Genomic DNA, 13,324 nt, shown 5'->3' on the forward strand with positions numbered 1-13,324 from the left:
CTCTGGGAAGTCTCCCCCATCACCTCTGCTCCACAGTACCTGGACCCAACCAGGTAGCAGGCATTCCATGGTCTTATAATTGTCCCTTACCTTGTCTCTCTCCCTAGCTGGAGGGAAGCCTTTGAGGGAAGCCTATCTTATGGTTTTATTTTATTTTATTGTTATTATTAGTAGCAGAAGTACCAGGGATTGAGCCCAGGGGCACTCTACCACTGAGCCATATCCCCAGCCTTTTAAACTTTTTTTTTTTTTTTTAGAGACTGGGTTTCGCTAAGTTGCTTAGGGCCTTGCTAAGTTGCTGAGGCTGTCTTTGATCTTGCGATCCTCCTGCTTCAGCCTCCCAAGCTGCTGAGATTACATGCACACCATGCCTGGCTAGGAGCCTATTTTATACCCCTGTATCCCCAGGACCCAGCACAGCATTTGACAAGAGAGTCATTTCATGAATATTGTTGAACATATAAATATGCATTTTTTTGATAAATCAAGACAAATCTGAGCAGTACAAAACTTGAAAAAGGTGAAAGATCCCAACTAATAAAATGGAAGTGGGGGATGGCATTCCAATAGTGGTGCTGGAAGCAAACTAAGGCTGTGGGAGAGGTGGTGAGAAATGAGGCCTAGATGCTTTCTGGGCATTGTCCAGGGAGGGACTGTGAAATGTAAAGCAGGACAGGATGCAATGGGCTTCCATAGTGTGCTCCCATGACCTGTGTGGTGTGACAGTGCAGTCATGGCAAAGAGCCATGACAGGGAAGGGGACCCTGGACCCTGGTTCCTCAGTGAGTGTCCCTACCATGAGAGTTGACAGGCTGGCAATGCTCACTCCAGCACCAATCACTCCTATGACTTCTCAGCAGTCCCACAGACACCCCCTCGAGAACTTCCTGTGGGGAACCTTCCCTGTGTACCTTTCTGTTTGTCTGTGTGTATGTGTGGATGGGGACAGAGCCATAGAAAGTGCCATCAAAGAGATCTGTACCACAGCTTCCCACCTCTGAACCTCATCAACCCAGACAGTCCGTACTCACCCAGAAACAACCCTTTCCATGACCACATAGCCCATCTTTCTGGAAAACCAATCCTGTTCAACGGGGCGGGGGGGGGGGAAGCAGAAGAATAAAAGGAACAATCAAAAAAATCTCTCTTGCTTTTCCTAATAGAAATTGGCCACCTGGGCAAGGTAAGCTGGCCTTTGCCCTTCCTGTGTCTCCCACCAGTGCAAAATCACCTGAAAGTCCTCCTAATCCCAAGCAGAGTTTATACATTCGGTGAGCTTTTGGAGACCCCTAGAAAACTCTGGAGTTTGCTATTTGCAAGCCTGGCCAGGGTGACCTGGTGCCAGAGCTTGCCTCCACTCTGGTCTCTGATGCTGCCTGTGCAAAGCTCTGGATCTTATTTCAAGAATTTATCTGTTCCAATTTTGTCTTCTGCCTAGGTCTCGACCCTCGGCTGAATTGTAATTACTTGCCCTGGGGGTGCTCGGGGAGACTCATTTTGGAGGAAAATGCCTTCCACCGGGCAGCACCAATCTAGCCTGTAGTTAGCATCTATGAATCTCAACTCAGCGCGGCCTTTGCTCACGGGGCCCAGAGAAATCCATCTTTCATAATGGCCCATATTTGCTGTACTTTAGACAGGCCTCTCCATGATTCTGAAATCGTTTCTCCCAAATCTCATTTTTAAAACAATCACTGCTGAGTAAGTTTTCTTCCAGAGCCGCCTTGAGAATTCCATCTTGGAACAAGAATAATGATCCCTTTTCTGAAAAATGCAGGTCGCAAAATCTGAGCGCTGACGGGCAGGACCGAGGGGTGCGAGGTAGAGGGTTCTCTGCTGAATCCAGGCCTGATTTCTGGAAGAGGGCAGTGGTCAGGGGCCTTGGGTCTCTTCTCATCTATGAAACGGGCCCGTGCTTGTTCTCCTCTCAGAGAGGAGGTGTGTGAATTCATATTTTTGTGCTCTGGAGAAACAGAGGCATGGGGAGAATGTCATTTTTAGGACATGCATTTTTTTTTTCCCTCGGGCAAGTTTGATACAGTCTTTTTGGGCGAGGGCTGTGTTGTTATCTTTACAACCAAGCAGGCTGTCAATGAAACTGGGATGTTAGAGGTGCAGACCATTAGAATCCTGGACTGGCTGCAGCCAATAATGAGCTTGTTTTAGCAAGAAGTCAGCTCTTCAATCCAATGGGAAAGTAGTTTATTGAGAAGTGTCCTTGGGAACAGGAAGGAGCAATGCCCTTCTACAGATGGGTCACCTAACCTCTGAGACCAGGAGAGCCAGGGCTGCACTAGGAGCCCAGGGACAAGTTCTTGTCCTTCCTCTGCAACCAGCTAGCTGTGTGCTCTTATTTCTGTCTACTGTTCCAGGCCTCAGGTTTCCCATCTGAAAAATGGGCAGGTTGAGTTCCAATATGTGGCTTTACACATATTTAAGCAGTAGAGCTCCTCCCAGGGAACACTTTTTTCAAATAGCAAATAAGACCAGGCCAGGAGAGGCACCTGGACACACCTGTGCCTGTGAGGTTTGCCACCCCACCACAGCGCTCCCTGAGACACCTGGGATCTCTGCTGCTCTAATGAGCAGAGTCAAGCCATCCGCATAGAGGGTATTGAAACTCTTTTCTAACTGGTTAAGGAGTTTCTAATCTGGAAGATGTCCTGGGGTGCTCAATGGGGTGTTGCTCAGTGCTGGGGTCCATCAGGGTAACCAGTGCTTCAGAAAAACAGCTGAAGCAGAGGGGGCCTGAAGCTTGAAGACGTGGGCGGCACCAGTCACCATAGGAACGGTCACGCTGCAGACGCCTGTCAGTGGTGATGGTTTTCTGTGTTGGCTACAGCTGCCATCTTCCTTTTCTTCCCTCGTTTATTCCCTAAGGCACACGTGTTTGTTAGTCATCTACTTGTAGACCACCGACAATCTGGAGGCACAAGAGGTCCCCCCCAGAGCTGCAGAGCTGCGAGAGCTGCGTCATCATACAGGAGAACCGCCTCCCGAGATGGGCGGGGCTTAACCCAGGATTGTCCAAGGGGCCAGCGTCAAAGTAGCGGAGCAGAGGTGCCCAGGCAGAGGCGCCGCGCATGTGGATCCAGGGCGGGATGGAGCTTGGCCTGATCCGGGAGGAGGCAGCCACCCCCAGTGGAGGCTCAGCAGGGCCCCGAGGGACTGGGCTGTTCACACTGCAGAAAATCAGTGCATCGTTTGAGCCATGATCCCTCGTACCTTCTCCTGTCCACTGCCGGGCACTGAGTGCCTGGCCTGTGGGTGGGGCGCAGACTGGGAGAAGGAAGAGGCTGGGAGAGGAGACTGGAGAAAGGAAAGCAGGAGAGAGGGAGAGCCGGGCAGCCTCAGAGCATGGCCGTTGGCGTCCATGGGCACTCAGCGTGTGTGATTCTAGGCACGTGGCAAAACCCCCAGGCTCCTCACCTGAGACTGGGGTCCCAAAGCTTCCCCAGGGTGGTTGTCAAGAATAAGATACAGTATAGGCCTGGCACATCCAAATGGTCCCCTAAATGGTGGCTACTATTAGGGTGAAGAGACAGGGGCATGATTTAGTGGAAGGTGGAAGGTGAGCGACAGCCCATTCCTTTAGTGCTTCACAATTTGCAAAACACATTCACCCTCAGGAAGGGGAGACTGTGCCTTGTCTCCATGTTTGTGCACTCTTCTCTGGCTCTCCTGCAAACCAGCCACAAATCATCCCAGCAATAGGATCGTAGCAAGCTTAAAGTTTATTCTTAATGTTTGCTCTGTGCCAGGCACTTTACGTCTCTAACTCATGTAGCAGCCACAGTCTCTAAGAGTAGTCGACACTACTGCAGTTCACCTTACAGACTAGGAAACAGGAGCACAGAGATGTTAGGTGCCTGGGTTAAGGCTGCAGAGCTAGTAGGTGGGAGGAGCAGGATCTGAGACATAACTATTGCCAGGCCCTGCCCTCTGCTAAAAACTGAGGTGAGGAAGGCACACTCCCATCCAGGGGCTCACTGACAGCACTAGGTGGACACAGTGGATGGTCTAGTTGGGGAGACACATGACAAACCAATGATCTACACAGGTAAGGATTTTAATTCTTCTGTGATGGAGTTAAAAGTCAGGAATGCCATGAGAAAGAGTGTGTGTCAAGAGCCAGGGCAGACTTTACAGCCTGGTAAGTACCGAGCTGTGTGTGTGTGTGACAACAGAGACCCTGGGCTAGGCATGAAATCAAGAGTTGTATTAAAATGGGGCTCGGGCAGGTGAGCTGCCCCTGAAACTGTCAACTGTGATCATGCTCAGCCCCCCCCCCCCCCCCCCCCCGTGCGGCTTATTAGTGCCTCTGTGAGGCATGAGCAGAGGAAGGAGAGTCTCTAGGCTCCATTGCAGCTGTCAAGGCCTTGGTGCAAAGACCAAGCTGGAGCTTGTCAGCTGGAGGGCGGTTTTTTAGGATCTCATCTTTGGTACCACATGTGTCCCCCAAATCCCAAACTGAAAGATATTCCACAGGGAGTATCACAACCAAGAGGCTCTGCATGTGTTTAAGTTATGTGCTTGGGGCCAGACTGACATGGCCACATTGCCAAGTTACCTTCTAAGATCGATGTGACCAAGTTTAAGTCACTTATCCTCCCTGGGTCTATTTTCCGTAAAGTGGCAGAGCAAGGGCTACAGGGGACTTGACTTAACATCTCTGTCCCACTTCTCCCTCCCCTACCTCTACTGCAGAGACCAAAACACAAAACACTCATGTTCTCAGTCACCCACACAGATGGAGACGACCAGATGTCAGGGTTCTGGCCAAAAGTCTTTGGGGAGACTTTCCTGAATAAGAAGACAAAACGTGTATCCTTTGTCCTTTCTCCTTCTCCTGCTTGAAAGGCAGAGCTTTCAGAGGTTCAGCAGCCCATTTTGTGACCATGAGAATGAGGAAGCAAGAAGAGAGAAAAGGCCTGGTTCTTTTAGAACAGGCTCAAACAGCCAGTTGAAGGGTCCTGAATCTCTTAGTATGAGAAAGAGATAGGAAAGTGAATGGATCTTTCACTTGTTTGAGCTATTGTTAATCAAAGTTCTGTTCTTTGCAGTTTTGTGCATTTCTAAACTGATATTAAGGGGATAAAGATAGGATCCATTTGATAGGTCATTATGAGGACTAAATGAGATAATTTGTGTACGGTGCAAAGTCCTGGCAGGGATGTAGTAATGTAGTAAGCATTCAGAAGTAGTCGCCCATACGCTAGAGAAGGGAAACTGTGCCAGCCCTTTTGTGAGTCACTGGGGGGAGTGTGGGAAGCCGAGGCTGGGGGAGGCAGGTCCTACCTCGGTCACTGAAGTCATCAACCAGCACGATCTCTGCCACCAGCTCCGGGGGTGAGCGGTTCAGCACGCTGTGGACGGTGCGGAGGAGAGAGGACCAGCCCTCGTTGTGGAAGGGGATGATGATGCTGGTGTTGGGGAGCCTCTCCAGGTAGCGTTTGCTGTTGCAGCTGGAAGGAGACACAGGAGAGGCAAAGGACTGGGTCAGCTCTCATCTTGCCAAGAGAACTCAGGCCTGGGCTTGGGCTTCTGCAAACCCTGCTGCCTCTCCAGCTGTCAGGGAATGAGCACCAACTGGGAAGACTGCGGCCACCATGGAACCCTCTTCAGCTTAGATCCAAAGTCCTGCCACCACTCCCGGCCCACACAGCATAGGGATGTGGATCACAGACCCCCTGGCCTTGTGTGAGTCTTGATTCCCTGTGGAGGTAAGTCCTCAGTAATGCCCTGGTCCCTTTCCCTACCTCGGTTGTTGTGATTTATAACAACAAGTATGTACGTTTTGGTTTGTGTTCCTGGTTACTGGCGCAGAGCTTCTAAAACCCTTGCAATGTCCTGAGCAATAGAGGTGATAGGAGAATCTTCCTTCAATATTTGTTTTTTGACCCCGGTTCCTGACGCAGAGTTCCTAACTCCCTTGGAATTTCCTGGGTCATGGGGGCAGCTTTTGATCTAATGAGGCAACTCTTAATGGGCTCCAGGAGGGGGCTAGTCACTAGAATGATCACACCGTTGTTGGGAGCAGTGAGTAAATTGTGATTCTTGAGTTGTCCTGCAAACAGAGGCAATGCCTCTCCTTACAACTTTCAGTGTGAAGGTGATGATTAAAGATAGCCCAGTTGCTATAGTGACGCCCTGTTCAATAGGAGGTTCTGTGCCAGCCAAGTTCTTGACCTTGAGGTTTAGACACCAGCTGCCCAGGGTTGGAAAGTTATGATAGTCATTATTGGGCTGCTCATACCTATGACCTTGGTTCCTTTAATGATAAAATCTATATAATAAATGTGCTAAGCTTGTTCTGGGTCACTATCTCCTATTAGGGTTTAGTGATCCAACAGGCCCCATCTTTTCCTCTCATTGTGTGTCTGTTTGTCATTTCTAATCCCCCATTGCCCCTCATCCAGTTTCCTGAATTAACCGCCGTGCAGGTAATGGCACACCAAGATTGGAAGCTTAGAACTTTGGGCCCCACCTCCCCATTCTCAATGAAGGGGAGAGGAGCAGGCAACTGAGTTAATAATCTATTAAGCCTGGTAATGAATTCCCCATAAAATCCTGAACCAAGGGATTTGGAGGACCTCTGGGTTGGGGAACACATGGAGGTGCTGAGAAGGAGGTGTGCCCAGAGATGGTGTGGAAGTTCCAGGCTCCATCCTCGAGAACTTGCCGGGACAGCTCTTCACCTGGCTGTTCATTTGTACTCTTTGTAATATCCTTTATAATAAGAAAAAGCTGGAAGAGCATTTCCCTGAGTTCTGTGAGTATTTCTAACAAATAATTAACCCCAAGGAGAGGGTCATGGGAACCTATAATGTAAAACTGGTTGAGGCCTGGATGTGCAGCTGGCACGAGAAGTGAGGCCAGTCACAGTCTAGACTAAGCCCTGGCCTGAGGGATCTGACTAACTCAGACAGACAGTGTCAGAACTGATTTGAATTATGGGACACTCAACTGGTGTCAGAGAATTGCTTATTGCTGGGTGGGGTGGGGGGAGAAGCCCGCATATTTGGTCACAGAAGTATCCTGTATTGAGTCTGTTAAGTAGTAGAGGAAAAAAAAATGTTTTTATCTTATCTTACATACAACCAATTTTGAGGAGAAATGATTCATCCATGCTCTTGGAAGAATAAACTGGGCTTCACTGGCTCAGCCCCCTCCTGGTATCTGCTCTCCACTAGCCACAAGGAAAGCTTGGAGGGGGAAGGCCCTGCCCCCTGGGGGCATTCAAAATCACTAAAACGCCCAAAGGAATTAACATCTTTCCTTAATAACATATCTAGCTGGTGTTAAAATTTCCTTGGTCTTATGTCTTTTTTACAATTGGTTTGTTTAAATTGAACCAAAAGAAAGTCTGTATATTGCATTTAGCTGATGTGTCTGCTAACTCTCTTTTATATAAGTTGCCTCCTTTTCCCTTAAAAGTTGTTTAAGAAACACTATATATCTCCTGAAGTCTCTATTCTGCTGCTTGTATCTCTGTAGTGTTTAAAAATATGTTCTTCTGTCTTCCTTCTGTAAACTGAGAGTTAGATCTAGAGGCTTGAGATAATTTGATAAGATATTCTGGTAACTTCTTCAAAGCAAGTGGTGCATCCATTATAAATTCCTTGGGGGTATTCTATGTACATATATAGACATATGCATACACATAATTTTATTAATTTTATATATATATATATATATATATATATATATATATAAAATTAATAAAATGACATTTATAAATAGTGTTTCACTTCTTTTCCAATCTAGACAGCTTTTATTTATTTTTTTCTTGTTTAATTGTCTTGGTTAGAGACTCCAGCACAATGTTTTTTTTTTTTTTTATTTTATTTTTAATTTTTTATTGTGGGTTGTTCAAAACATTACAAATTTCTTGACATATCATATTCCACACTTTGATTCAAGTGGGTTATGAACTCCCACCTTCACCCCATACACAGATTGCAGAATCACATCAGTTACACATCCATTGATTTACAAATTGCCATACTAGTGTCTGTTGTGCTCCGCTGCCTTTCCCATCCTCCCCACTCCCCCCTCCCCACCTCTCCCCTCCCCTCCCCTCCTCTCTCTCTACCCCCTCCACTGTATAACCCTGAGGGTCTCCTTCCATTACCATGCAATTTCCCTTCTCTCTCCCTTTCCCTCCCACCTCTCATCCCTGTTAAATGTTAATCTTCTCCTGCTCTTTGTCCCTACTCTGTTCTTAGTTACTCTCCTTATATCAAAGAAGACATTTGGCATTTGTTTTTTAGGGATTGGCTAGCTTCACTTAGCATAATCTGCTCTAATGCCATCCATTTCCCTGTAAATTCTATGATTTTGTCATTTTTTAATGCAGAGTAATACTCCATTGTGTATAAATGCCACATTTTTTTTTATCCATTCATCTATTGAAGGGCATCTAGGTTGGTTCCACAGTCTTGCTATTGTGAACTGTGCTGCTATGAACATCGATGTAGCAGTGTCCCTGTAGCATGCTCTTTTTAGGTCTTTAGGGAATAGACCGAGAAGGGGAATAGCTGGGTCAAATGGTGGCTCCATTCCCAGCTTTCCAAGAAATCTCCATACTGCTTTCCAAATTGGCTGCACCAATCTGCAGTCCCACCAGCAATGTACAAGTGTTAGAGACTCCAGCACAATGTTAATAGAAATAGTGAGAGCAGACATCTTGCTCCAGATCCGATGGGGAAAATCTTTCAGTCTTCAACCATTAAGTATAATGTTTGTGTGGGCTTTCCATACATGCCCTTTGTTAGGTTGAGGAAGTGCCTTTACATTCCTAGTTTTTTGAGTATTTTTATTCTGAAAAAGCGTTGCATTTTGTCAAATGCTTTTTATTGGCATCTACTGAGATGATAATGTGGATTTTATCCTTATTCATATGGTTTATTGCATTGATTAAGTTCCATATGTGGAACCAACCTTGCATTCCTGGGACACCTTATTGGCCATGGCATATAATCCTTGCTGAATCTGGTTTTATTGTAATTTGTTGAGGATTTTTGTACCTATATTAATTAGGGATCTTGGTCTATAGTTTCCCTGTGATGTCTTTTTTCTGGTTTTATATATTATATTCCTTTTGCTAAAAATTTAGATTGTTAACATTAATATAACTTATTGACTTTTTTGTACAACATACAATAGTTTCAGGAAAACAATACCAATATTATTGGTGACAATATTATTACAGATTTTTTTTTTTTGTCTGTAAGGTATATTTCATTAGGAATATTCAGTCAAATTTTGTGTTTTGTTTTGTTTGGTACTGAGGATTGAACCCCAGGCTCTGCAAATGCTAGGCAAGCACACTACCACTGAGCTATAGCCCCACCTCCATATTTCATATTTTGAAGCTACTTAAATAATTCCTCTCTGCATGGTTCTTTTTCAATACACAGTTGGGTTCATTTATTTCATTTAGCTTTTTGTTTTTAGGGATTCCTTTTTGCTTTTAAATTTTGGCCTAATCTCGTTTTTGTAATTATGAAAAGCATTTACATGGTTCCAAAATCATATATAAAAAAAAGATAATACAAAGCTTTTGGGCTTTGATCCCAATCTCCTCTACCGTGTTTGGCTCTTCCTTCCTGGGTCCCATTTTACTTTGTGGTTATAAGCAGCTACCTGTGTAAATTCCCTTGTTATTCCCTTGATTTTCTTTTGAGTGCATGGTCACATGCCACAATATTTAGCTTGTCATCTTCATTTAGTATTATATCACGGAAATCACGCCTTGAGGGCTGCAGGGGTTTTGTTTGTTTGTTTTGTTTTGTTTTTTAAAGAAGTGGGTAAGTTAAATTCAGAGAACAATAAGCAAGTTCATTTGGTTATACCAAGATCATTTTACAGAGAGAAAGCTTAATTATTTACTTCATAATAATTTTTATTATTTAGCTTTAGGAGGGAAGAGGGATGGAAGGAGGAAAGCTACTGAGCTTCTAAACAGTGCTTCTCAGGTTCTACCTGGACCAGCAGCCTCAGCATCACCTGGGAGCTTGTGAGAAGCATTGTCTGGCCACCCCACCCCACTTGAATGGGTGGAGCCCAGCAACTTGCATTTTAACAAGCGATCTCAATTCACTGTCCTAAAATATTCACATTTAGGACTGGTAGAATGGGTTCCCTGGGAACAGCTCCAAGGAGAAGAATTGTGTGTAGACGGTTTCTTGGGGAGGGCTCTGGGGAGATACCCCTGTAAGGAAGCGAGAGAGAGGCAGGTGAGGGAGGAAGAAGGAAAGGTCACATTTGAGCCCCAGTACATTTCACCAGGAGCTCTGGAGTCTGGAACATTTTCAAGTTGTCTAGATTGAGATTAGGGCCTAGCCTTTCTCTCCAAGCATGAACTAGGCATTGAGAGGGAGTGAAACCTTAAGCAAATCTGCTCCTTGTGGTCAAGGGCAATGCCCAGTGGGAAGGAGGACCCCGAGTTGCCCCCTGCCCACATTCTCGACAGCCTGGGGATGGGCACATCAGCTGAAGAGGGACTCTAGGGAGAATAATGTCCATTCACTATAAAAATGACAGAAAATTCCCAGGAAGGCACTATACCCTCCCCACGTCAACAAACATGTAGCCTACGCCTGTTATCCCAGCAGCTTGGGAGGCTGAGGCAGGAGGATCGCAAGTTCAAAGTCAGCCTCAGCAACTCAGCAAGGCTCTAAGCAACTCAGTGAGACCCTATCCCAAAATAAAAAATAGAAAGGCCTGGGGATGTGGCTCAGTGGTTGAGGGCCCCTGGGTTCAATGCCCAGTGCCCAAACCAAAAACAAACAAACAAACAAACAAAAAATGAAACCTGCAACACAGAGAGGTCGTGGAAACTTACCTAAGGTCATACAAACAGAAACAGGTAGGATCTGATGCTGGGTGTCTATCCTAGAGCCTGTGCTCCCAGCCACCGTGCTGACACCCATGACCCCAGAGCCCAGAGAGCAGGCAAGGTGGGGTTCACCATCCCATTTGGCAGAAGGCAGAGACCCAAGGCGGGGGGGGTGGACAGCCTGTGCAGGGGCAAGGGTTCTCACTGGTGCAGCACCCCCAGAGTGGCACGGGGGACAGGAACATTGTCCTTCCTACCATGCCTGCTGTCTGGTTGACAGAGTCTCAGGTAACACTCAAGACAGCTCTGCGTGGAAGCTTTCTGGGAAGCTTTCAGAAGGTGAAGGAACCTGCCTAGGAATGACAGCAAGAAGCACATCGCACCGCCTTTGTCCTCGGGTGCAAGCTGGGGTCACCGCGCTTTCCCGCTTTCCAGCTGTGACTCGTGCCCACCCCCACATCCCACATATGTCACCCGATTGCTTGGCTGGTTTCTTCTCAAACCTCCACATCCTAGCTTAAATGTCTCCTCTTCAGAGCAGCCTTCCCTGACCCCTGCTTCCCCTCCTGAGACTCCCTCGAGGGTTCAGTCAAGATAGAGGCCAAGGGCTGGGGATGTGGCTCAATCTGGGGATGTGGCTCAAGCGGTAGCATGCTCGCCTGGCATGCGTGCGGCCCGGGTTCGATCCTCAGCACCACATACAAACCAAGATGTTGTGTCTGCCGAAAACTAAAAAATAAATATTAAAAAAATTCTCTCTCTCTCTCTCTTAAAAAAAAAAAAAGACAGAGGCCAAGGGACAAATCCGGCAGACTGTTCGTGTCCACCTTCAAGCTAAAATAATATGACATTTTTAAAGAGTCGTCAAAAACAAAACGCAGACAAGAGGAGGGTGTGTGCAGAGCAGGTCCACTGTGGGATCGGGATGGCGGATTCAGTGGAGAGCTCTTTCAACTTTTCTGCACATCTGATAATTTTCAGAAAGAAATACTGAAGGGGGAACTGGTCAGGGTCCCTGGTCTTCTTTCAACTCTCTCTCTGCTAGAGGCCCCGAGGGAAGGGAAGCACACCTCCCTGGAGGTCACCCTTCCAGCTCTGGCAGGAAGGAGCCCTGGGGTCTGGCAGGGAGCTCATCTGTACCTGTGTGAACTGGACCCCAACACTAACAGCCCAGAACCATGGGTGAGCAGTCACTCTTCCCTTTGGGGGCTCCCCGACTTCTTTCATGTCTCCTCCCGCTCTTCCATCTTGCTGGATGGTTCTTATCCAGCCCCCAGGAAGCCCTCCCTGGTTCCTGGTTCCTTTCCCCTCCTCTCTAATCCCTTTGATCATGTCAGCCAGACTTCTCTGGGAACCTTCTGCTTCATTATGTCGGCTTTTACAAATAAATGAAAGCACCTCTTCTTAAAAGTCCCTTTCCCTTTACTTGGCTGAGTCCTCTGTGGCCAAGAAAGACAGGCACTATCTAGCTTTCTATAAAAGCTCCTGCCTTCCAACCAATTTCACAGGAGGTCTGCTTGACTGAAGCAGGTTGGGGGGAGGGGAAGCTGCAATCAGCGGCCGGGAGTCCACCTGTGAGGCACAATAACGTTGCTCTTTCCAACAGAGAGCCCTGGCTCTGTCCAACCCCAGGGCCCCACCGACTGCCAGGAGATAGGGGAACACCAGTCACATTAAGGGAGGTAAATAAAGCCACAATGGACTAAGTTCACTTCTAATTTAATTCAATCATGGAATTAAAGATTACTCAGAACTCAAATAAAAGGCTCAGCTTGGATCACAGCCCTAAACCTGTTCCCCCTCTCTCTGTGTATCTTTATAATCTACTGTTTCTTTCCCTCTCCTATCCATCCAATCATTCAGTCACTAAATAAACACAAAATTGCAACTCGACTTTTGCCATGAGCACTACTCATTAGTTTGGTCCCAGCTTAGTAGAAGCCCTTTGCTTAAATAAAAATTTGCAGCACACTCTCAAATCCTTCTCTTCAGAATCCAGCAGAGTCTGGCTTGGCACATCTGCCCACAGGCCACCTTCCTGGTAGAGCCCAGGCAAAGCCTGGTTTCTCATTCTCTTATTAGTTCTCAGAGGGCAGCAGATGGGGGACCGGGGGATGACATGGGGGAAGATAGAGGCCATCACCCACCCCGGATTCGCCTCATCTTGCCAGCTCCATGGAATACTTGTCTGTACCTTGTGAATTGAGATCCTAACACTGAGAGAGTATGCCCAGGGCTTTTGTGTATGATAAACAAGATGAAGTTCTTCGCCCAGATGCCTTGGGAAGTAGCCACAGTGCAGGTGGTCTCCAGGAGGGGGACTTGGACACTGCTCCTATTGCAAAGGGCTGGGGATGGCTACCATAGTGACCAGGCAAGGACCATTCTCGCCTCCCCAAGCCTGATGGTTTGTAGAGCATGCTTCCTTTTCTCTAACTAGGCAATACAAACCCCATTTTCCGGATGAAGAAAATGGAGCCC

At 47.0% G+C, this 13,324-nt stretch overlaps 1 protein-coding gene across 2 annotated transcripts in view; it reads right to left on the reverse strand.

Annotated features, from left to right (window-relative positions):
- Galnt10 (polypeptide N-acetylgalactosaminyltransferase 10) overlaps positions 1 to 13,324 on the reverse strand; it is a 240,579-nt gene that overhangs the window by 93,268 nt on the left and 133,987 nt on the right. For both annotated transcript variants that reach the window (XM_046446390.2, XM_046446391.2), the window contains exon 4: positions 5,299 to 5,465. In XM_046446390.2, coding sequence (XP_046302346.1) covers positions 5,299 to 5,465 — 167 coding nt within the window. The remainder of the gene's footprint in view (positions 1 to 5,298; positions 5,466 to 13,324) is intronic.

Source organism: Marmota monax, unplaced genomic scaffold, assembly GCF_021218885.2.
Source record: "Marmota monax isolate L192 unplaced genomic scaffold, Marmota_monax_Labrador192_F-V1.1 WCK01_AAM20220418_F8-fsc00188, whole genome shotgun sequence".
Classification (NCBI taxonomy): Eukaryota; Metazoa; Chordata; class Mammalia; order Rodentia; family Sciuridae; genus Marmota; species Marmota monax.